This window comes from Nomia melanderi, chromosome 7 (genome assembly GCF_051020985.1).
Source record: "Nomia melanderi isolate GNS246 chromosome 7, iyNomMela1, whole genome shotgun sequence".
Taxonomy (NCBI): domain Eukaryota; kingdom Metazoa; phylum Arthropoda; class Insecta; order Hymenoptera; family Halictidae; genus Nomia; species Nomia melanderi.
Genome location: NC_135005.1, coordinates 9268971 through 9291700, shown reverse-complemented (window position 1 = coordinate 9291700; position 22730 = coordinate 9268971). Strand labels below are relative to the sequence as shown.

The following is a 22730-nucleotide window of genomic DNA, read 5'->3' as shown; positions in this document are numbered from 1 at the left end:
TTGCAACTGCTCAGCACAATTCGTCTCATAATGGGCTTTGATTTTCCATTTTTGCAGTTCTCCTTTTAGGATCATTCATTTCTTGCGATTATATTTGGCATTGGTTCTTTATTTTCTTTTCCTTGCTGTTGTATCATGTGTATTAGTCTTTTGGGTACTTGGTTGTTTGTGATCACGGAGATAGTTACAATTATACTATTGGTTAGTTTGGTTGATTTTAATGTTATAGCTTGATATTATCTACTTGTGATTCTGTTGTATATTAAGATGGATTCTATATTAAATTGTCGATATTAAAGAATTTACATAATTTACTGGATGTAAATGTATTCGATATTAAGCAGTGTTTTTAATATTTCTGGGAACTTGTAAAAGCAATTTGATTATTTTTGTTTGCTATTTGTTAACTTCATTTTTATTCTTAGTATATATGTTTACCACATGAATACTCAGTGAGTTATAACTTATGTTTCTTATGTTACTGATATTTTAAAATTGATAGACAATAAATTCATCGTAAAAATACAAATGAGTCGATTTATTAATCACATAGTTGTTAAAACTACACGTATTACATTACCTCGAGAATGATGCGATAACTATCTCTAGCCCTCGATACTTCCATCTGTCGTACAATTTTCGTTCAATCCCTCAGTGTCACTGCGTCCACATCAAATCCATGAAAAATTCATTCGGAGACGTTTAATTCCTGCCACACAGTGTTTACTTTACAGAATTTTAATTCAAGTATGCAAAAATAATATCCTCGCAGCTAGAAGAAACATCCCACCATAGACGTTGGTGAAAGACCGCCGCATACCTCTATCAGTTGGACACCTGTGCAAATAGGACGTGCGAAGAACGCTGTAAAATGTCATGACTGCGAGCAAACTGATAAGTGAAAATCTTGTTTTCTACTTACCGTGCCTTTTTATACCTACATTCGAATCCGATACTTCCGTCATTAAGTCTTGAACTTTACTAACAAGCTCCACTGAACTTCGATACATTTCATTTATATTTCAAGGAAGCCTTTAAAATTCGAAAAACGACCGACATGCACGGTGCGCAATTTCGATAACTTTGGACGATAATACTTTTCTCGACGATATTTATTTCGAAGACAGTGGGGGTGGTAATGGGCAGCTTGCGGCTGGTAGCCGCGCCGCGGCAGCAAACGCGAATTTAAAGTATTAGTATGGCGGTACGTTGCTGCGGGGACGCAAAACGTAACGCCTGTGAAAAAAGGAGCTGGCGAGCGTTCGGGTAAGGGGTAGCCCCAAACCACGCCTCGTACGTGAGGCATGCGTTCAAGATACTTGGTCGGATAAAGAATGCTTGCTTCCGATTGGTCTCTGCCCATCCACCCCCTCATGCACCCTCTGTGTACATGGCCCATGTGTGCGGGTTCAGGCGCGCATACACTTGCCACGGTACGTCTACCATAAAACTTATATGGTTTCCTGTACCTTTTACTTACTGGTATGTCGGCTTTTCGACGGTGGCGTCCATGTTGGTGAACGTGCGGGGTCAGACGGAAGCATTTCGGTGGCGGCCGTATTTGTCGTTACCGGATTGCGGATTTTTATGCGCTTATTGTTATGGGATTAATATTGTGGTAGATTTCGGGGTGCAAAAGTTCACAGATAATACAGAGAAGTATACGAAATATTTGAAGTGTAGTGCATTCTTTATAATATTGGAAGAGACTATCTTTAATCGGAATTTTATTTTTCGATTTGTGATTTTGAAATTTTGAATTTACATTAGGATTCGTAGTTTGGTTAGTTCGTAGTGGTTGTAGGTAGTGTGTTGTGATCAGTATTTGAGAATGTGTAATATGGATTTTTTAAAGGGTACCAAATATATTTGAAAATCGGTTATGATTCTAATGTTAACTGGAATAACAGATTATAAATGAGAAATCAAGGTACTGTCGGTTTTCAATAAAACTAGGGTGTCTATACTTCTCGGAAAACTTGATGGCTTAGAAAACAGTATTTACATAGGTGTGGTATTCCTCCATTTCCACGCAATTATTTAAATACGAATCTACATTGAATAGAAAATGTTTAATTTGAATATTAATAAATTGAATAGGAGGCTACAGAAGAACGCCCTATAGTGGGACACTATTTTCCAAAAATAACCAATTTAAACCGAAAGCAAATAAGAAAAACTACTAAAATCAGATAAATAAAGAAAAATACACGAACATTTCAATTGCTCACATAACAGTTAAATAATTCTCGTTTCGTTATCACGTTCACGAATTGCACATTCATTTATGTCGTAGATAATGCATAAAATGTTCTCGACATTTTTTTCACGTTATGAACGTAAACGCAACAGTGACCCCATAAATTTCCACCTGCGCAGTGTCTTTACACATCGTTGAAGCTGTAAATGGTATCTGGCTAGTGTCTTCTCGAGGAAACCATTCCGCGAAGCCGAACGAGTGCGGAGGAGAAGCGACCTCCTTTTTCTTCGCGGAATCTTAGTGCTCGGTCGGGGAAGTCGTACGTGTGTAATCTGCGCAAGTCAGCCACCCTCGTGTGTTAGACTCCACCCTGGCAATCAATCAAATCCCCCTAGCACCACGGCACTTCGCCGTACAAGCTGGCACAGCCAACCGAAGCGACGTTCCATCGCTGAAAGATAAACCTTCGATGGGGGATACGGAGTGGGTGGCACTCGTAGCTGCGATGGAAGAGAAAATTTGAACGTGGCGGGAAGTGATGCTAACCAGCGCACGAATTGCTTCTTACTTCCACGCACAATGGGTTTTGGGGGTAAAAGAATGTAAATTTTTATAAGTAGACTGTAGATCTTTATACGTCCATGGGAAATTTGAAAGTGTAGAATTGCACAGAATGAATACAAGGTGAAGAAATGTGTGAGATTTTCGAAACAGTGATTTTCATTGCGTTCATTGGGAAAAACTATTTTCTATCGTGATTCTGTTTTCCTAATTGTATTGTTGAACATTTGAATTTGCATAGAGAAAATCAAGTAGAAGTGAAAGTTTCAAAATGAAGTAGGAGTGGTTAGATTTCTTATGCGTGATCTTTTACTAGCACTAAATGGTAAATGTTTAGTAAATACTAAGTGTCATGCATACAAATTCTAAATATTCCGAAAATTCAGTAAAAATAATGTAAAAGTTCATGAATTCTGAAATATTTAGTGTCTATCAAATACTTTAGTTTTCGTGCGTATGGAATCAACTACTTATTTACGAAATCCCTAGACCTGCAAATACTTCTTATTATGCATTGTTAAATACTGAAGCGTCCTATAACGTTGTTGTGCACTTTTATTTTGCCAAGAATAGATACACTGTTTATCTCACAAACATAATTGTGCGTAAATTGTATTATACACGGTCACAGAACAAGAAAAAAACATATGTGCGGTGTTTTGCCATCATATTAATAATAATCACCTCTTGCAACAAAATTTCTAAGACAATATCCTGAAATAACTTCTAATATACATGTCACATTAATTCATTTCACAAGAAATCAATTATTATCATTTTGTCAAAGATCGCAATAAAAGTAACTCTCGTTTAAACCCCTTGGCAAGGCCCCTCTATCCGCATTTTCCTCGATCAGCAGAAAGAAAAGCGAATAAAAGGTCGCAAATAAACTCGATGATACTTCGAAAATTTAAGAGCGCGTTGTGCGGTAATTCAGAACGGCGCGAGCGGTACACGAAGTAACCTCAGCTTCGCCGAAAAGTTCCTATCGCATTCATCAGAAACTTCTCGGCCGCCCCCTCGCCGTCAGCTACAAAGAGCGAAAACATTCCTCCGAATGATAGAACGTCGACAGGGACCGTTAAGTTCACGTGGACAAGCGTTTCTGTGGTGTTCGAGTGGTCCAATCAAAGACGATCGTTATCGCGAATATAAAGTCGCCGTTTCACCTGGGGGTGAGCCCTCGAGCCGGCTGGCGTCACGGGGTTGCTGGTAGGGGCTGGGGGGAGGGGGAGTGACGAAATGGAAGGGGAAGAAAAGAAGCGAGGATACAAGTGGCCAGGTAGAGTCTCGGCGTTGAAGTAGTCGAGTGGAGTCGAGTGTGGATGCCGAGTGGCCGAAGGCACACCGAGCAAACCCGCTCTCATCTGTCTCGAGCTGAAAATCGATAGCTGGAAAAAGGGTTAAAATCCACCCCTGCCGGCGTGGGCCGCGAAAGAACCTGACTCAGGGGTGGACTGACTCGGCTGGAAGGAGGTGGAGAGGCAGAGAGAAAAAGGAAGAGGTTGAGGCAGCGCGACCTCGGTGAAACGAGATTTACATACCTATCCGGTGCCTACTCTTTCAGAGAGTCCCTTGTTAGCCAAAACTTGCCTCGTCTGCGCGTTCCCGTTGGCTTTTACCGCGCTCAAACATCGCCGGTCGTTAGCGGGGAAAAACTCCTTTGGAATGGAAGTTTCTGGGCCGTGGGACTACGAAAGTCCGAGGGCTAGGGACCGCCCGAAATTTCGCCTGGGTCTTGGCACCGCCGAACTTGCGAACTTTGAATCGACGGGGTTCCTTCCTTTTGGGTGTGCCGCTCGAGCCAGCAACATGCTTTGAAGGGATTCGAAGGGAGTTGCCGGATTCTTCGTTTATCAATTGCTTCACCGTTCGAGTGATGAAGAAGCTTCTTGGGTGTATGATATGAATGTGAAGTAAAATGCGTAGTTTTTGTTGTATAAGAAATATCAAAAACAGGAATAATTTATTTTAATTGGGTAGATGTTATGTAGGAAATTATCTTCGACGACGAAAATAGATTTTTATTTTATATTATTAAAAATAGTAATTTATACGAATACAAATTCTTTTGCGCTCGAAATATTGAGATTCGTTGAGTGTGCTATTTAATAATTCGCATTGGAAAGATTGAAAAATTGTTGTTTCGCATGACGTCTGTCTTTAACGATGTGCAAAAAATAATGCAATAAAAGTTCTGATGTATTGTTTCCTCTGTTTTCGTTCATTTTGGTTTAATGTTCATTAATTTGATATTAGAAGTTTTCTTGAAGGTATTCCAAAATAATGTAAATAGTGCTCACGGAAAATTAATCCGTTTGATTTTAATTAAAAGATAAAAAGGTTGACAATTTTATGAAACGTTTTTGAACAAATTTTAGTTTTTTTACTTTCATGGAATTTCCAATTTCACTTTATCCTATTACAGAATATAGAAATACAAAGGGAACGAAGGACTTATTGAACGGAAGTTACGTGGGTTAGAACAACTTTAGTCTCAGTTTACTTGAAACTTTATATTTGTAACGTAACACGTTCATCCTCCGCACTGTTCGCGATTACAATTTCAGTGTAAGATTGAATATTATTATTGAAAATTATATATTTCGAAGACTGTACACAATAAACCAAAATAATCAACTATTCAATACATATCTTGTAGTCATTTGTCGACAAAATATATGGAAATGCTGTACTTTATATAAGAACAACGTAAATTTTAACGAAGCACATATATTTTACGTATTTTTTTTCAAAAGAATATCTCTGACAAAATTTTGTTTACTTTATTTATATTTAAAAAACCATAAGAATCATATATATACTTCTGATCGTTCTCTGTAAAGTAATAAATATTCGTCATCAAGCTATATATGCGTTAAACAATTAGATCTCCATAGTTTTTCACAGTCAGATAAGATATTAATTTGTATATAAATAAGATATATTAACGAGTTTATTTTACCCAACTAACGTAACAGGTTTTGTCACGTTTAAACAGTTTTCGTACAATTCGTTGGATTTGAAATTGATATCGGAGATTTTATGGCTATTTTCATTGCCGTGACGAAAACAGATTTTCTATCGCTGTCGGACAAGGAAATAGAAAAGTCGAACAAAATAAGAATGTAAGTTTTCGTGTGCACGTGCCGTGGAAGTTCGCGGAAAATAGGAAAATAATAAATTGCTAAACTACTTTAAAGAAATTAGCGAGGTGCGCCCGGATCTTCCCTAGCAGAATCTTTTTTCCGGCGTAGTTCGTGTAAACTTCCGTTCTCGTTGATATTGATTAATTTGCTTAAAAAGTTCCCGGTTGCGCCATCTCTCTCCGTTTCACCCGTTTTGCTTTTCTTTCACCCTCCCACTCTCTCTCTCTCTCTCTCTCTCTCTCTCTTTCTCTTTCTCTCTCTCTTTCTCACTCTCATCTGTTTTTCTCTTACACTCGTCCTCGCTCTTCCCTTCTACTTTCTCCTCGTAGTTTTGTTTTCCTCGTGTACAAGTCAAGTCTTGGAACTAGTAATTCATAGTTCAAAAAATCATCGCTGGATTTCAGAAAGGATAGTTTTCAAATACTAGATATATTGCTGTATTAATGGCTCCACTTTGATTATTATATGTTCATGGCGTATAAGGATATGGCAAGTCTAATAAATTATTTTTCGAAAGGATTAGTATTGGTACCTAAGTGCACATTAATAAAATAATGACGTGTGTGATACATTATACTGAACTTGCAACGGTAAAACAGTCTACTAAATGTTACATATATTGGTAATAGACTTTTGTCGAATGATTTGTGATTTTTTCACGGACTTTACTATTAAAAACTGGTTAAACAGCACTGAGAATAGTTTTGCGTGAATAGTAACATTTTAATCAAAATAATGTTTAGGTGTAATAATTATGGTAAATTATGTAATTAATATCAGGGAATATTTAAAGATTTTTAAATATCTAAATAAAAGTGACAATAGTACGTGTACTGGTATTGAATTGAGTAGTTTATCCAAAATCTACTTATATCTATAATATTTTATTCAAATACATCTGTCTATTTTGTTATAAGCACGTCAAATATGTTCTTCCCCTTTAATTTGTATTCGAATGCAGATCGATTAGAATTTTTCTTATTTTTCATTGAAACCTATCTATATTTACGTCTAACAAAAATACAAAAAAAAAGCTTATTCTATACTTTCAATTTTCATTCTCAAACGATTGTGTTACTTTTACTGTGCATTATTCGCCGCTTATCTACTGCGTCAACACACGACGAAATTCGCACAGCTGCACTGGATCCTACAGCAATATACAAATAAAAATACACCTACCAGCTATTGTTTCATGCTTGGTGGGATTTACTCGCGCTTACGGAGTATAAGAGCAAACGAAGGAACAAGGAAGGAAACGAGTATTCCTTACGAACCTTTCGTGTCTATAGTGGCGAAATTTCTCGACGAGGATTTGCATTAATCAATCTTCTTTACTCAATGGTTTACCTGTCATTTGTATTATATAATCTGACAAAATATGTAAGATGAAGAAAACAATATTTTCCTCACTATGTAACAAAATCATTCAATGCTTTTCTATTCATATATCTTATATATATGTACATACACCTTCTGAGATTATTTGAAAGTTTTGTAAGAATGTAACATAGTAGGCTAAACTTAACTCAGTTTTAAAATAAAGGAATTTTATTCATCGTTATTGTTAATTAACATTATATTAATTCGATTCTAGATTAATTCTATCTGTTAAAAAAATTAACAGGTATAAACTAGTGCATCACAAACACTGACGAAAAACATTAAAACTCTTATCCTTCTTCGAACTGTTACTATCAGAACCATTAATTCAATGTATTCAAATACAAAATTATAAATCAGTACATCATACTCTGAAATACCGATGATCGAGATTAAAGAGACGCAACGTGAACTCGAGCAATTCCATCGTAAAACGTTTTCCACCCATTGAAGTCTTGTTCTTGCGAAAACATTGAAATTGAAACATTACCGTCCCACGGGAACGGAAATATCTAAAATAATCGGAACACTTTATATTTTCCTAATTAGTATTCAAATTGCATATGATATTCGTTGAATTTAAATAATGTCAGGGCGCGCTGCCGCGCGACAAGGACGACTGCCAGCGGCGCGGCGTAGAAATGAGAATTTCGAAAATAAATTGGGGAGCCGGACTAATTGTTTTCAGGAGCAATTACTGCGTTCGACGGTTCGAAACACGACGTGTCTTTTTCTTTTCCCTCATTAAAGGGAGGCCGGCGCGGTGCGTCCGATGCACTCGACGCGTGCGCGCGTACTGACGCGCACGTATTTTCACGCTCACCAAGCATACGTCATGCGGATGCAACGAAGGTTCCGATTCATCGAGCACCGAGTGGTTTCCTCGCGTTGATCGTTTAACTGTTTAGGGTCGGCACAAATCGTTTGGGGAGTTGACGTTAAGCGACGAAGCGTGCATTTAAAATGATCACAAATGAAATGCTGGCTCGGCCCGCCCCTAATGATAAAATAAGTTGACTTATCGGATGATGACGGATTAGCGTGTTGTGATTTCAAATATGTAGATGCTCCTTCGAAATAATGCGTGGGTCCTGGCATCTTGATAAATCGTTCGGCGCATTTATTTTGTAGAACTGCTCGAAGAAGAATCAATGCGACAATATCATTTTTTTTTGCGCGGAAGAACTGTGTTTGAAGTATGACACTGTTGCTATAAAAAGAATTTGTTATACTGTTATTTATCTGTGTTTTTGATAGGTTTTATATGGTACGCTATGTATTTAGTATGCATTGTATAATATCTTTGGTATTATTTTTTAAGTGTATAGAATTTCTGAAGGATACTTTTGGCAATTAATAAACGGAATAACTGAAGACCAATCAGGTATATATCAAATTTTGTGATTGTCGTAGTAGAGGAAAATGTAGAAAAGAATAAGTAGCATTTAGGAAGGACAGACTATTTTTAAATTTCAACAATACTATGTTAATAACAGTGTGCAGAATTTAACTAGCTACATATCTGAAACAACACATACTCTCATAAAAATATTTATCGATGCATGTTTATTGCCATGCTAATGCGACTTTAGTCGCTAGTTAGCAGCTTTCGATAATGTCCATTCAGTTATTAGATATTTATACAAAATCACTGCTCTCAGAATACCACTAATTATGCGGATATTCATTCATTAACCTGCTAGTCTTATGAATATTTAACAATATTTGCCAATCCATTATTATAGTTCGTCGAATCATTAAAATCTCGTCTGTGCCGCGTTAACTACGATATTCATTACCGTCCTGTTACGTTTCCACGTTACACCTGAGTCCGCCGCAAGCCCGGCCAGCTCCCAATTAAATCAATAATTCATGCCGATGCGAAGCCATATTAAAACCGTTTTGCATAACGTATTCGGCGGCAGTACCAGCTGCACTGGCCCGTTCATTACGCTCGGGAACGAATTTCTTCGATCCACTTGACCTTGGCAGTGACAGTGGCCGGAGCTGGGAACGGAACAATTCGCGTCCCGTCTCGCACAACTAACTCCGAAGCATCCGAACAGTTTCCACGGGTCTGCGCAATGGCTCGAATTACCTAGCTGTGGACCGCCTCGTAAATGACCGTGGTCGGCGCGTTTCACCGGCGGTGAACTACTCGAGCACTTGACGAGGGTGTTGGTGACGGGGCACGCGTGTGCACGCACACGGCCGAATGAGCCGCGAACCTCCGGAACGTCTGCCTACTTCAGTGCATAGCCGGTGTCCCATATCTGCGGAGCCTGAGTTTTCCAACGGTACTCGCGACTAACGACTGGGGGTGTACCGAACCAAATACCGAGCATGGTATCGGTATGTTTAATGGAGACTGACTATTCTTGGTATCGATACTTTTAACTTAATATTGAGAATTTCCGGTATTCATACTGTAATAATTCGATAATGAGTATTTCCGGTATCGATACTTTTAATTCCGTACCGAGTATTTCCGGTATTGATACTTTTAATTCAATACTGAGTACTTCTGTATCGATACTTTCAATCCCATACTGAATACTTTTAGTATCCAATTTGATTTAATCACTAGAAACACTGGTATTACTCATAGTTTTCTGCTTTATGACTTATTACCTTTCTTTTTCTTTTTTTTTTTGAGTAGATTGAAAATAAAACACTCTTTGATCTGATACAAGTGGGTATCGATACTTTTGTTCGATAAGTAAAAGTATCGATATTTTGATATCGGAACATCCCTACTCGCGCCAGCATCCAAAAATACACAGACGGTTCCAATGGTGAAATTGCTAGACGAACAAATGACAATACATCCATGCATACCTTTTTAACTTTTGTCTTTCCTCCGTCAAACTCTATATATTAAAATAAACCAACCACCGTCGATCAACATTAAACACATCCCAATAATAAATTAAACGCCGTTCGAAAACCTCGCAACCCTACCAGGTCCCTCATTTCCTACGATTCCAAATTTTTCCCGATTTAATCCCGATCAACATCCACGCTTCTACAACGAAACACTCGATGTCATCAACGCGCATTCGGCCGCGTACGCGTCCGTAAAATACGCCCGTGCACCCAGCACGGCCGATATTAAAACGGAATATCGTTAATTATCGCGGAAAGCGATCGTAGCTCGCGATCGCATTAACAAGCTCACGTGTTCCCGATACTAATCTAAATTACGTCGCGCCCTTGCCGCGCTCGCGAGCCGCGCTCGCGAGCCGCGAATCCGTCCCAATCAAACTATTTAATTACGAAATTTCTGCGAGGAATGCCACGCGATAAGAGCCGCGGCTCGCCGCGTTCGCGCAACGTCTAATTAATTATCGTCATTTAACACTCAAACGCCGCCGCTCGTTTCGAATTTTTCGTGTCGGTCGCTCTTTACACTCGCGCTAGCGCGCGCGCGTGTCGAGTCTCCTATTTACTCGAACAGTAAAATCGCTCGCCTTGAAGCACCGTAAAAGCCCGGGCCGTATTTTCTTTTCGTCGGAAACACGTGCGCGCACATACGGGTCGCTCACCTGTGTGCGTACACGTGGACGGCCAGGCCGAGGCGTGTGCGCCGTGCGCCGCACGCCTGTACGTGTGACAAAGGACAGAGAAAGGGTAGCGTGTGCACTGTGCGGCAGCCGTATTGACGGCCACGTACGCGCATGCGCTCGGGATTCCACCCTCGCGGGACACAGACACGGCCACGCACACCCCCGGCCCCTCGTCCGAACGCCACGCACCCTTTCACGCGCGCCCCGAGATGTCGTGTGTGCTTTCCTCGCAGTTTCTTTCCGCAGCGCGGACATTCCCCGCCCACCGAGCTCTCCCCGGCGTTTCCAAGTTTTTCATTTCGTGCCCTCCTCCGCTGTCCCCTTGCCGCCGGTTTCCTTACCTTTTTTTTTTCTCATTTACACGCCGAGATGAAACATGGGAGAGACGTCCGCCTCTGACGTCCGATGTCCTACACGCCGATCGGTTTCCTTGCCTCCGCGAAATTGAATTAGGTCATTTTGCACGTCCCGTTTTGTAGCTCGACGTGTAGCATTTTTCTGCGCGCTGTGTGGATCGGTCGATCGTCGGGAGGAATTCCGGGCGGTTTGCGTCTTCTGTGCTGGACAATGGATATTGTGTTGGTTAATTGGAGATAGTATCGTGTAATGTATGCTGCATAGTTTGAGGAAGGAATGTTTGGTTGAGATGTTGTAATTGTGAGATGTTAGTCGAAATGGTATTGGATGCTAGGAATTTTTTCGGGTTTTTGAAAGTATGTGGAATTGTTTTTGCTGATGAAATGGTGGTGCGTCGGCGTTGGGGTGAGAGAAATCGGGAAGAAATGTGAGGGTATGGTATTTAGTACGGAATGTAATAAAAAATTATCCGGTATTACGATTCAGTTGAGTGCAATGCTCGTAATGTTTTAATTATTACCGTATTCAGTATTACTGTTTATTAGATACATGTATGCTGTTTTGGTTCGAAATAGATTCGAACAAATTTGAAAATACAGTCCTAAACGACGGAAAAATGTGAAGGTCTAATCATATTTTTATTATGTATGCAGAATAGTATTGCAATTAAAACTTGATTATACAATAAAAGAAACGGTAACTTCACGTAGGGGTTGTTTCTTAATTGTATCGAGAATACAGTTCTGTATAGGTAGGGCGTTGGTCCAAGAACTCGGGATGTCGACTTAAGCGAGAAGTACCTCTTCGTGGAAGCGGAAAAAAAGGGGAAAAAGGTGATGGAGAAAAGTGAAACCCGACCAGTGAGTTGGCCAGTGAACAGGATTTTTAAAGTCGGACCGATTCAAGAAGTCCTCTTTCCCCTGGAACCGCGGTAACCGCGACTTCGTTCTCATTTAGACGACGAATTAAGATAAAAGAGGAGCAAAGTCGCTGGATTCACCGTGAAATAGTTGAGGAAGGGAGCCGCTGGAACGGGCAGGGGTGCTTCTGAAAGGCAGAAGGTCGAAGGTAGACGCTCCACCTAACGAGATTAATTTGTTTTATATGCGACCGCGCCACCGCCACTCTGTAGAAACATGAAAGTAACTCTTGGCAGATTGCGAGAGGCATTTCATCCCAGCGTTCCCTCACTGTTGCTGGCCCTCTCGACAGTGTTCATCCTTCTTACAGGGAAGATCAGGCTGTAAGTGAAGAACTCTGAAACTGACGCCCTTTACTGGCAACCAAACGACTCTCCATTGCTATTGTTGTAAAACTTTTGGGTCCTTTTTAAGACCACGTTAAATGGTTGGCAGAGATTGCAGAATTTTTGGCAAGCGTATTCCCCTTTTCCCGTTACCTTCTTCCGCGAAGAAGAAGAAGAAGAAGAAGTATCCCTAATTTTTCGAACGTACGTTTCCTCAGTTTCGAATAGATGTCACGGTAGAAACGTCAGAAATTCTTACGCACGCGATTACTTTGACGCACGATTTTCTAAAGATGCCCCGTCAATTTCGCGGGAGAACATTGTCCCAGGCAAAGGGATATCCGCTATCGCAGCAGGATATGTAGGGTGTCGTTGCCCCGAAAAAATCGTTTCCCTGGAACAAATCGGGAGGAAGGCAACTCGTTGAAATGCACGGCATTCGAAGCGTCAAAGGGAAGGCAGAGGCTGCAGAGCAATTCCGTCTCGAGTGCGTTTACACCAATGCATCTCCTCCCTCATCCCTTCGCCGCCCTTCCGCCTTGGTACAGCCACAGCTATTATTTTTCATCGGTGTTGGTGACTATAGGTACGACAGAACGGACGAAAGAGAGCTCGCGGAAGAGGGAACGGGTGATAGGGAAAGAGAAGGGAGGAGGGTGGAAGAGAGGACAGGGAAAGAGGTAGAGGAAAGCTAGGGGATAGAGACCGAAAGGATAGGCGGGGGTAGCTTGTGGAGCCGTTCGTGTTTTATCTCCGGGTGAGTCCGCCGAAGTCGGGGTGGAAAAAAGGGGGTAAAGGGTTAGGGAACTAAAGAGCAGTAGACTCGGAAGGGTTGGGTCGGTTGGCTGGCTGGCTGGCTGGCTGGCTGGCTGGCTAGCTGGATGGCTGGCTGGCTGGCTGGCTGGCTGGCTGGCTGGCTGGCTGGCTGGCTGGCTGGCTGGCTGGCTGGCTGGATGGCTGGATGGCTGGCTGGCTGGCATTGATCTGCACTGCTCCCAGCCACCCCGTGTGTCGGCTTTTCTTAGTACAGTCTCCTCCACCCCTTCCTCCTTCACCACCGCCCTTGCTTCCACAACCTCCACCTCTTTCCCTCTTCTTTTTCCCTCTGAGCTACTACCACCAATGTCGCTACCACCACCAATACTACCCTACACCGACCAGCCCAGCCAGCCAGCCAACCAGTCAGCTCGCCAGCCAGCAGCTTCTCTCTACAATCTTTCATCGCTCTTTTCATCATGCCCTCTTCTCTGCGCTGGCTTCTTTCTTCTTTCACGCTTGGATCGCACACAGAACCGACCCCGGAATTCCTCTCAAGGGCGCCTCTCTCTTACTTCCCTCCTCCCTTTCTCTCTCTCTTTCTCTCTTCCTCTTTTCCCTTGGCTTCGTCCCTGATTCTAGTCTTCGTCTTTTCCGATCTCTTGTCCGTACTCTTGTTCTTCAATTTCTTCCTCTTCTTCTTGCTCTTGTTCCAGCTCTTTCATTTATAAAGGAATCACGAAGCACTGTTCCTGAAGCAGGAATTCCCTCGCCCCCTCCCCCTTTCCTTGCTGCGATCAAGGGAACCACTTTTTGTTTGTTTCAATTGTGACAGAGTCTGATGAGCCGCGCAATGCCGCGCGCACCTCCCCGCAAAGTGACGTGTAATTAAAGTGTACCCTTCAATCCTTTCTCCTGGGCTTAAGCAGAGTTTATAGTTCAGTTTACATTTAATACTCGAATGACATAAGGTACGCGCTTTACGTAGCAGGCACATAGGAAGCTATTTAGAGGATGTGACTCTGCGAACCTTTTAATCCTCGTCAATTCTTCTCTTTAGTCCCGAATAGAACATTATTTTGGAATGAATACATTCATCTTTGTCACTTTCTAAGTCACTTAAATCGGTCACCGATCCCTAACCCTCCGTTTTAACCCTTAGCCGTCCTATGTCGGATCAGACTTGACATTCGATTTTATTACAACATTAACTTATTTTAACCATTTCTTCTATATTTATTTGTAGTGTCACAAGTTTACCATTTAAAGGTACCATTTCAGTGATTCCCAAGTATTCTTGAATATATAATTACAGCGTCATGTTATAGAAGCGAAGAGCACTTCGGACCGCTAAAAGTTAATACACCACCGCTCTTAAAAAGTATAAATGGACCATTCATTTCCATTCCCTCTGATCATGTACCATCCCGGACGTGTACCGGTGCCCGCTGCTTCGGCAGAGAAGAAAACTTAATAAATTCCTAACAAGGTGCGCATTACTTATCTAGCTAGTATCTAGGCGTGTATGGGCTTTGCCTGTGGCTGACTTGGCCGTGGACTAGCTTGGTAAAGTGGAATCGAGGACGAAAGACGAAGATCTGCCGGTCGTAACGCGCGACCGGGAGACCCGCCGCTAATCCTGTCGCCTGACCTACGGCACGCTGTCTGAAACATCAGAAGCGTCTCTTCGGCAACGTTTTCATATCGTCTCCTGGCCATCGAGAGAGCCCCGTGAATTCCACTAGGACTTTTCTCCGGTTCCTCGATTAGGACGCGCCGATAAGGCTAACGAGCACCGACCTGACGATAAACCGTTCAACGGTGCTCATTAACGTGTACTGTCTCGCGTCGTAAGTTTCAGGTGTCTCAGTACATCTTCGTGATATCACTGATGCCAGGAGGTCGAACCGAGATCCTGATAATGGTGAAATACGCCGTTTTCGGTGAGGTTCGATAATTTGCTGCCGATCAAAGACGGACCTCGGTCGGCTTTCCAGTTAACTTTGCTTTGCGGTTCCTGCGCCGGAGAATTCGCGGTCGATGGTGTCGATCCCATTTCAATTTCGTTTTTAGGATTTGAATTTTGAGCTGTTGCGAGAAGTAGGAAATATTTTATTCGTATTGCGACGAGTGGGAGATTGTTGGTATTGTAACCGATGATATATGTTTTCGGATTGCTGGAGGTAATTCATTACATTTCTTCTGTATTAGAATAGTAGCTCACGGAAATATCTGTTTTTAAAATTTTGAATGTTTGATTGTACACTGATAGAGTTATATTGTTTTTAACAATTTTAAGTAAAAGATGTAATTGTGAATATTCGTATAATGAATTTAGTACAGTATATTAGGTAAAATAATATTTGAATAAAATATTTGTTGAACTACCTGTTCTTGGTTTACAGAAATATTTTGTCATTTCAAGTATTATATTTTCTTATCAATAACGCGATAGTCTGGCTTGCATAATTAGAAAATTAGATTAATAGTTACATCTAAGATTATAAAATGCTCTAAACATTACTTAAAGATACATTCAATTTTTAATTTGTATGCGTAAATATGTACACTGTCTTACGTATTAATTTACCATGAATATAATTATCTTTCACTTGAACCGAAAATGCAATTGAATTATTTCGTTCGTTCACAACAGTGAAATTTCTTTTGCGTTCCCCACCTATTCACTTTAATGAGGAACAAGAATTCTCTTCCCTTCCCCCTTCTACCAATGTCTGTTTAACTATCAGCTGTTCAAACGTTCCGGAGGACTGGTCGGAGTCTCAATAAGACTCTGTAAACAGAACACCGTAACAACTTTAATATTCAAGGGTCAAGTGACTGGTAGAAACAGTGATTACTAAAGACTGACCTGTGAGATAAGGAGCAGTAACGAGAGGGAGTTCAGTAATCTCTTCCTATTACGTTACATTACGGATTTATTGAACTTGAATGAAAATGGGGTCAGGAGCAAGCTCCTTAAGGGATAATAGCTTATCTCGATGTTGTCTCGAGACAAGAGAGGGTCTGAAAATTTATCAGACTGTAATCTGTTGTCTAATTTTTGCTCCAGTTGTAGTCAGTCCGGTTCATTGCGTATGCGGCTCAGAATATTTTTAACCTTTGCTTCTTGTTCATAACGAGAGAACCAGTTTTATGATTTTCTCCCGTTTAACAATGTTAAAACTCTGCGCGCTGGGCACGAAATGTTTTACTGAAATTGGCTGCCTGAGCTGTAAATTATGAATATTTTCGAAATATGCTATTTAATATTGCACCACAGAATTTTATATAATTTATTTTTCATTTTTTTACTCGAAATAAAAAGCTTAACCTTTTTTTATTCATTTTCCAATTCTATATTTATGCGATCCTGTGTATTATTAAAGTTCTATTAGCATTTTAGTTATTAATATTACGAGTGAACATAAAATACAAACAATACTGATTTAATCAAAAGAATTCAGCGCTGAAAAGAAACAAATTAAATATTGTAGAATGACGTAAAATGCATATCAACGACATTAAACATTATTACAACACTACAGTCAAATTTGTTTATAAAAATCATATTCTATTTAACTTTCCTTGTTTACATAAGGTACGTACATGAACGCTTAAAAATGTTTTCTGATTTACCTGCGATATCTCCAGTTCAAAAAATATAATTAACCACGCTCCAGTTCGCACTTCTAATCGATTATAGCTTTATTGATTTTTTTTCAATCATACAGTAATTTTACCTGCAACAAGTGATTAATATTAAATCATCCTGTAAGTAATATCATATGTTCTGAATTTTTTAGTAGAAAACTACAGAAGTCTTTCGAAAATGATATCATTGAAACATTAATAAAAAGATCAACAATTAAAAAAAAAAGGACAAATATTAATTTCTTGTTGCAGAAATTAGCAGAAAAAAGCAGCGTTACTTATGGGGTGACCCAACATTTTCGAATGTCAATATACATTTTATAAAATTCGAAAATTAGAATATGATAAAACGATACAAACCACGGAATTAGTTACATCGCATCGGTCTGTGTCGAAGCGGTCAGGGTATCCTGTCGCGTCCCTGTTAGCCAGCGCCGACAATTGCCTCGAGTGGTTCCGAGTGGCTCCGAGTGCGTGGATTATTGGAAGCTGGCCCTAAATCCCGTAATTGCCGACAATACTTGTCCGCAATGCCTTCCCGCTACTCGTGGCAATTTGTTCACCGGTTTGAACTCTGACATGGGTGCGGCGGACGAAGCCACCACAAACTGTGACTAGGAAACAGCCGTCTATGAGAAACTATTCGCCGTAGGAAATCCAATGATCCCGTCGTGATATTCAATTTGTAAACTAGAAACAAACGGTGATTATCTTGTACAGAAGTTTTCTTATTTGCGAGCCCTAAAAAATACTGTCTAATCTTTTCCCCTATTTTGATGGCAGTTATCTTTTCAAAATCTTGTTTCTCGAACATTCGTAACAATTTTTTGAACATTTTCATAATTTAATCCATAGTATTTAATACTGAAGTGCTTTGTTTTCTTTTAGTTCCGTATAACATTGTTCATTCATTCAGGTTCAGGAATATGCAGTCGCATACTTTTACTTCACGCGCTTAAAACCCATTAAAAAGCAACGAGAGCAAATCAGAATAGATATGAAATTAAAAATGTTTGACCATTTGCAACGTTCATTGTTCGAAGAATAAAGTAAATGCAAGGGACAACGCATGCAGTTGTTTTATAATTGTTATTGATGCATTCTCTTCGATAACACGTATGAAATTCGAATGTAGAAAATTTCTACACACTTTTGCGCCAGAAAAAGACACAATACATTTGAAAAATGGCACGCCCGTTAATGGAAGATATATTTTTTGTTTATTAAATTGTTATATATTAATTTACAAGATATTTTAACAATTTAATTAAAATTTTACGAACTAGTTGTAAATATGTATGTTTTGTCGTATTGTTTAATTGTACAATGTATCTGGTAAATGGTATATTTAAATGTGAAAAAATATATTTACTGAAACCAGACAAAATTTTTCTTTACATTGTTATTACATTGTTCGCGTTTTCATTGGTTGTTGAACGTTAATGGTGGTGGAAATGTAAAAATGATGTTATGATGAAAGAAGGACCCCATCGTTAATTTTAAGCATATTTTTCTTGAATTCCTGTATATCGATGGTTAATAACTTTTGAATCTCATTACTTTTAAATTATAAATATATGTATACCTACAATTCATTTAATTTTGAATTTTTACTTTTTAAATTACAAATATATATATATACATACATTCGGAGGTTGATTATTATTTATGATAAAAACAAATAATAGTGTGCGATGGATATAGTAAACAAAAAATACTTGTTATTGTCCTACTTAAAGAAATTAATACTGAATATTTTCTACGCGATTTAAACAGTAAAGTTTCAACTGTGAATGTCCTGACCTCTGACCATAAAGGGTTAAGCTCGAGAACACGAGTGGGTTAATTCCCATTTGAGCTATATTGAGTCATCAAGTTTAATTCTCCCATATCCTGTTCGCACCAATACTGTTCTTGTCTAAGAAACGAATTTGATGTATTTTCTTCAAGGTCAGCAGCTTGTCTATAATAAAAACGTTAAATCGTGAACGGATTGTTTTACCTTTTAGTGAAAATTACACTTTCAGTGGAAATTTTAATTTCTTATATTTCGCAGAACGTAAATGTATAATACATAATATCTGATATACGATATGCTAAATTAAATAATCCAATGCAATTTCCTCTTTCGCATGTTTAATATTCATAAATGACAGTTAATGTATTCTTTCATTCGTTAAGAACAATTCATTTTTTCAAACTACATTTAATTTCAACTATAAATTATAATAATTCTAATCAGATTGGATTAAATTTTCGGCGAATAAATATTGAGGTATCTAGTCCAATTTTGGTAATAAAAATCGGATAGATAATCCATATGCTGTAATACAGTCATATAGTTAAACGCTATCATAAATAGTAGAAAACAGATCTTTCGCGCGCACTTCTCATAGATATTAGTCACAGTGAAATATGTGGTACCGATCATGGTTTCGTGTGCATCTGAAATTTCTTTCGTGTTTGGCCTCGAGTTTTAAGTACCTGTGTAAATTTGTATTAGAAGAGGAAGAGCCAGCATCGGACACGTGTGTATGTACCTTGTCACATTTTCTAACGACGTTACCTCACGTGTAAACGGACCTTCGGCAAACACGGTCGTCAAACAGTCACAGGGCGGCACGAAACTGTTTTCCGATGGCCAAATAACGGTCCCGTTTATCTATATTTTGATGCACATCAGAATTATTAATTTCCTTCAAACAGAAGTTACTCGAAGCAAACTTATTAACAATAATTTTGTTACTGTACGTAATACACACCTTTTCACAAAAAGGAATGTAGAAGAACAAGAATGAATAATAACATATATTATTTAAACAAATTTTTATATTTTTCTATGTACACATGATACAAAAACAAGTTATTAATTCAAAATATTATTCGAAGGAGTCGGGCGTTCTCAGCCTTGTATCTTTCTTGACCCAAATGTATGGACACGAGGAATACAAACAGATAATTCGACGTCTTTCCCAGAACATGGGAATCTAATCTTTATGATATTATGAGCGTACAGATAGTAGCAAAACATACTATAAAATTATTATATCAAGCTATGCTATCGTATTCTTCGTATTTATCTTTCCAACTCCTTAGGCCAGTTACAACATCAGCAGTATTCAAACATTTTTAAATATTACTGCTTACTAAACGCAAATATTCCAACTAATGTTGCTAGAAACAGTTATCGATGACTATTACCACGGTACACGAATCAAATATTATTCACTATACAATAAACAAAGCAGTATTTAACCAGTTAACACGTTGACTGCACAATAATCACTGACAACGGGAACTAGCAAATTAAGGACCGAATGAAAGTACTTAGTAACCTGAGCAGGCAAACTGATAACAGTGTACTTTAAGAACTACAATACCAAATCCTTGACAATTAATTCTACGTTTGTAGTCCACGTGTTAAGTGAATTATTTCAAAGACCGGTTGTATTTCATATCGCACGCATAAGCAGAGAACACGAATGGGACAGGTGTACCGTAACTTTTACCTTTGGCGTTTATTTTCCCCGACCCCGTGAAAATTCTCACAACATAAACCTCGCTATGACAGAGATCACAGCCAGATCGTAACAATGAACCCCACCGTAAACCGAGACGCGGCACGATCGTCAATGTATCGCGCATAACTTCCAAAGGTAAATCTTCGAAGATTTGAATATCGCGTGACTAACGTTCCCTCTCGGAATTTCCCGTGCGCAGGGTGAAGAGATTAGGTTTCCTCGGACGGATAGGCTGCCTGGTGTCCGCGAGATAGGGACATGGGAAAGCACTCCTCCTTTTCGTATGTAGATTTTATGGAATGCCCAAGGGACGCGAGGGATCTCGAGTGCGAAGGGAACGAAAGGGTTGAGGCGGAGAGGTTTGGATACGGATAAGGGTTAAGATATACGCGTGGGAAGACAGTCGTCTGGTATTTTCGAGTCATGCCACGTGTTCCATTTCTTTCGACCTTCGGATTAATCTGAAATGCCCTTTTTTTTCCTGTTTTCTTTTTTCTCCCTCGCCGTCACTTCCGTCTGTTTGATGTCGGTTACACCGTACACTTGGAATCGAATGTACGTTAGACGTTTTTGTGACGGTGCAGCGTGATTCTAGAAATTGGACCAGGTAGCTCTTCTCTCAGTCAATACGGAGGAGTTTGATGTGGGGAAATATTGTATGATTTTGTCGGGGCTATCCTTTTTTTGTGCGTCTATTTGAAGAGTTTAGGTGGGCTTTTAATTAATTGTGGAAATAATGTGATTTTTAGAGCGATGGAAAGAAGTAAATGAAAAACGATAGAAGAAACTGTAATTTCTTCTTTTACTGATAACATCGCCAAGGAACTAATACTGTTACACCAACTATAAAAATGTTAAATAATTATGTTACGCCACGGGTAAAATTTTATTATATCTAATATATACCACTTATATATTACTTATATCTTCAAACTCTTTTAATATTACTTTACTTCTTGCATATGTAGTTTATTATATCTCACGTAGAAGTGATATCTCACCCCTTCACGGATATACCTAAACTTAAATTAACGAAAAAGGCCGTCACTAAATAAAATACTCCTATCACGTTCAAGCCTACATTTATGGTTACCTTATTTCTCGATTTCACCGTTAACAAATTGTATTACTTCGAAAAGGAACGTACTAAAGATTCACGAGTTACACGCGTAGCATCTCACGGAACATTAACTCGATTAGTGTTCACGCGCAATGACGATTGGTTGCGTGGCATACGCAGCAAAAAAGGGGCAAGAAAAGGAAGGGAAAAAAAAGGGAATCGTAAAAAAATTGGAATGGAATCGACAGCACTTGGATGGCAACTGGCTGCGACATCTGCATGTAGATGCATCTCGATCGTTCTCACGTTACTCAGGTGACAAGTGACTTTCCGAATAAATTACCATCGCGAGAATCGAGAGTCCCTGAAACATTTATAGACACCCTGTTGTGTACACGGACACGCCGGGGATAATGGGCCTACCTGGTCCTTCAACCCCTTTTCCGCCTCTTTGGCTCGCCGGCTGCACGAGCGGACCCCACTTTATGCTCGTTATGCCATTATTTCCCGAGTCAGTTTATTACCATCGACCTGTGTCATCCTTTATGCAGAATAATTTGATATCCCGTACTTCAAAGAACAGATATAACACCGCCCCTCCCCTTTCTTCGCCGTTTCGCCTTTTCATTTTTACTGTGCCAGACCATTTTATAAGTCTCTGCTTTCTCCATTAGGCACACATTCGAAGCATTTCGAACATATGTGTCTAGGTACTCGTGTATATGTAAGTACATACAAATACACGAGATCATGGCTTCGTTTTCTGTAATCCTAACCGTTCAGTTATCTTTTGTATTAATTGTAGCGAGGAGTTTCTTGCGATTACGACTAAAAATATTCAATTCCTTTTTGCATTCTCTTGCGGTATAGGATTTCATCGTTAAGGTGGTAAGAGCATTTAAATGAATTACAATGTGTAGGTTTGAATCGCAGCTCTTAGATATCGAGGGCAAGTGTCATTTATTTGATTGCTACATCAATAATTGAGTTTGGAGAAGGTTTACGAAAGTAACGGCTATATCATTTCATGCGTTATAACTTATCAGTTAAATCATTTTTGAAGAATACTAGTTATTATTAAATGTTATTCTATCTAGGAGACATATGAAACAATAGAACTAGTAATTGAATCAATTATCTGCATTTGCGTTGAACTTCATCCAATATCCTACTTGTAATTTTTGATCATTTAATTAATCATTTAACTGATCGATCAAGTACTTACCCACTCTCTTTTCATACAAGCCATCCATTACAAATTACAAGATCCCCGCGAC

The 22730-nt window shown here is 39.3% G+C and overlaps 2 protein-coding genes across 5 annotated transcripts in view; both read left to right on the top strand.

Annotated features, from left to right (window-relative positions):
- Nucleotides 1-22730, top strand: part of LOC116424171 (UPF0489 protein C5orf22 homolog) — a 749516-nt gene that overhangs the window by 57325 nt on the left and 669461 nt on the right. The gene's annotated exons all lie outside the window — the stretch shown is intronic.
- Nucleotides 1-22730, top strand: part of LOC116433095 (UPF0489 protein C5orf22 homolog) — a 476138-nt gene that overhangs the window by 296733 nt on the left and 156675 nt on the right. Inside the window, exon 4 of one of the 4 annotated variants that reach the window (XM_031990826.2) lies at nucleotides 773-791. The exons of the other annotated variants lie outside the window; for them this stretch is intronic. Within the exon in view, the coding sequence (XP_031846686.1) occupies nucleotides 773-776 (4 nt within the window). The 3' untranslated portion in view covers nucleotides 777-791. Of the gene's footprint in view, nucleotides 1-772; nucleotides 792-22730 lie in introns of those variants that run through there. 4 annotated transcript variants of the gene reach the window in all.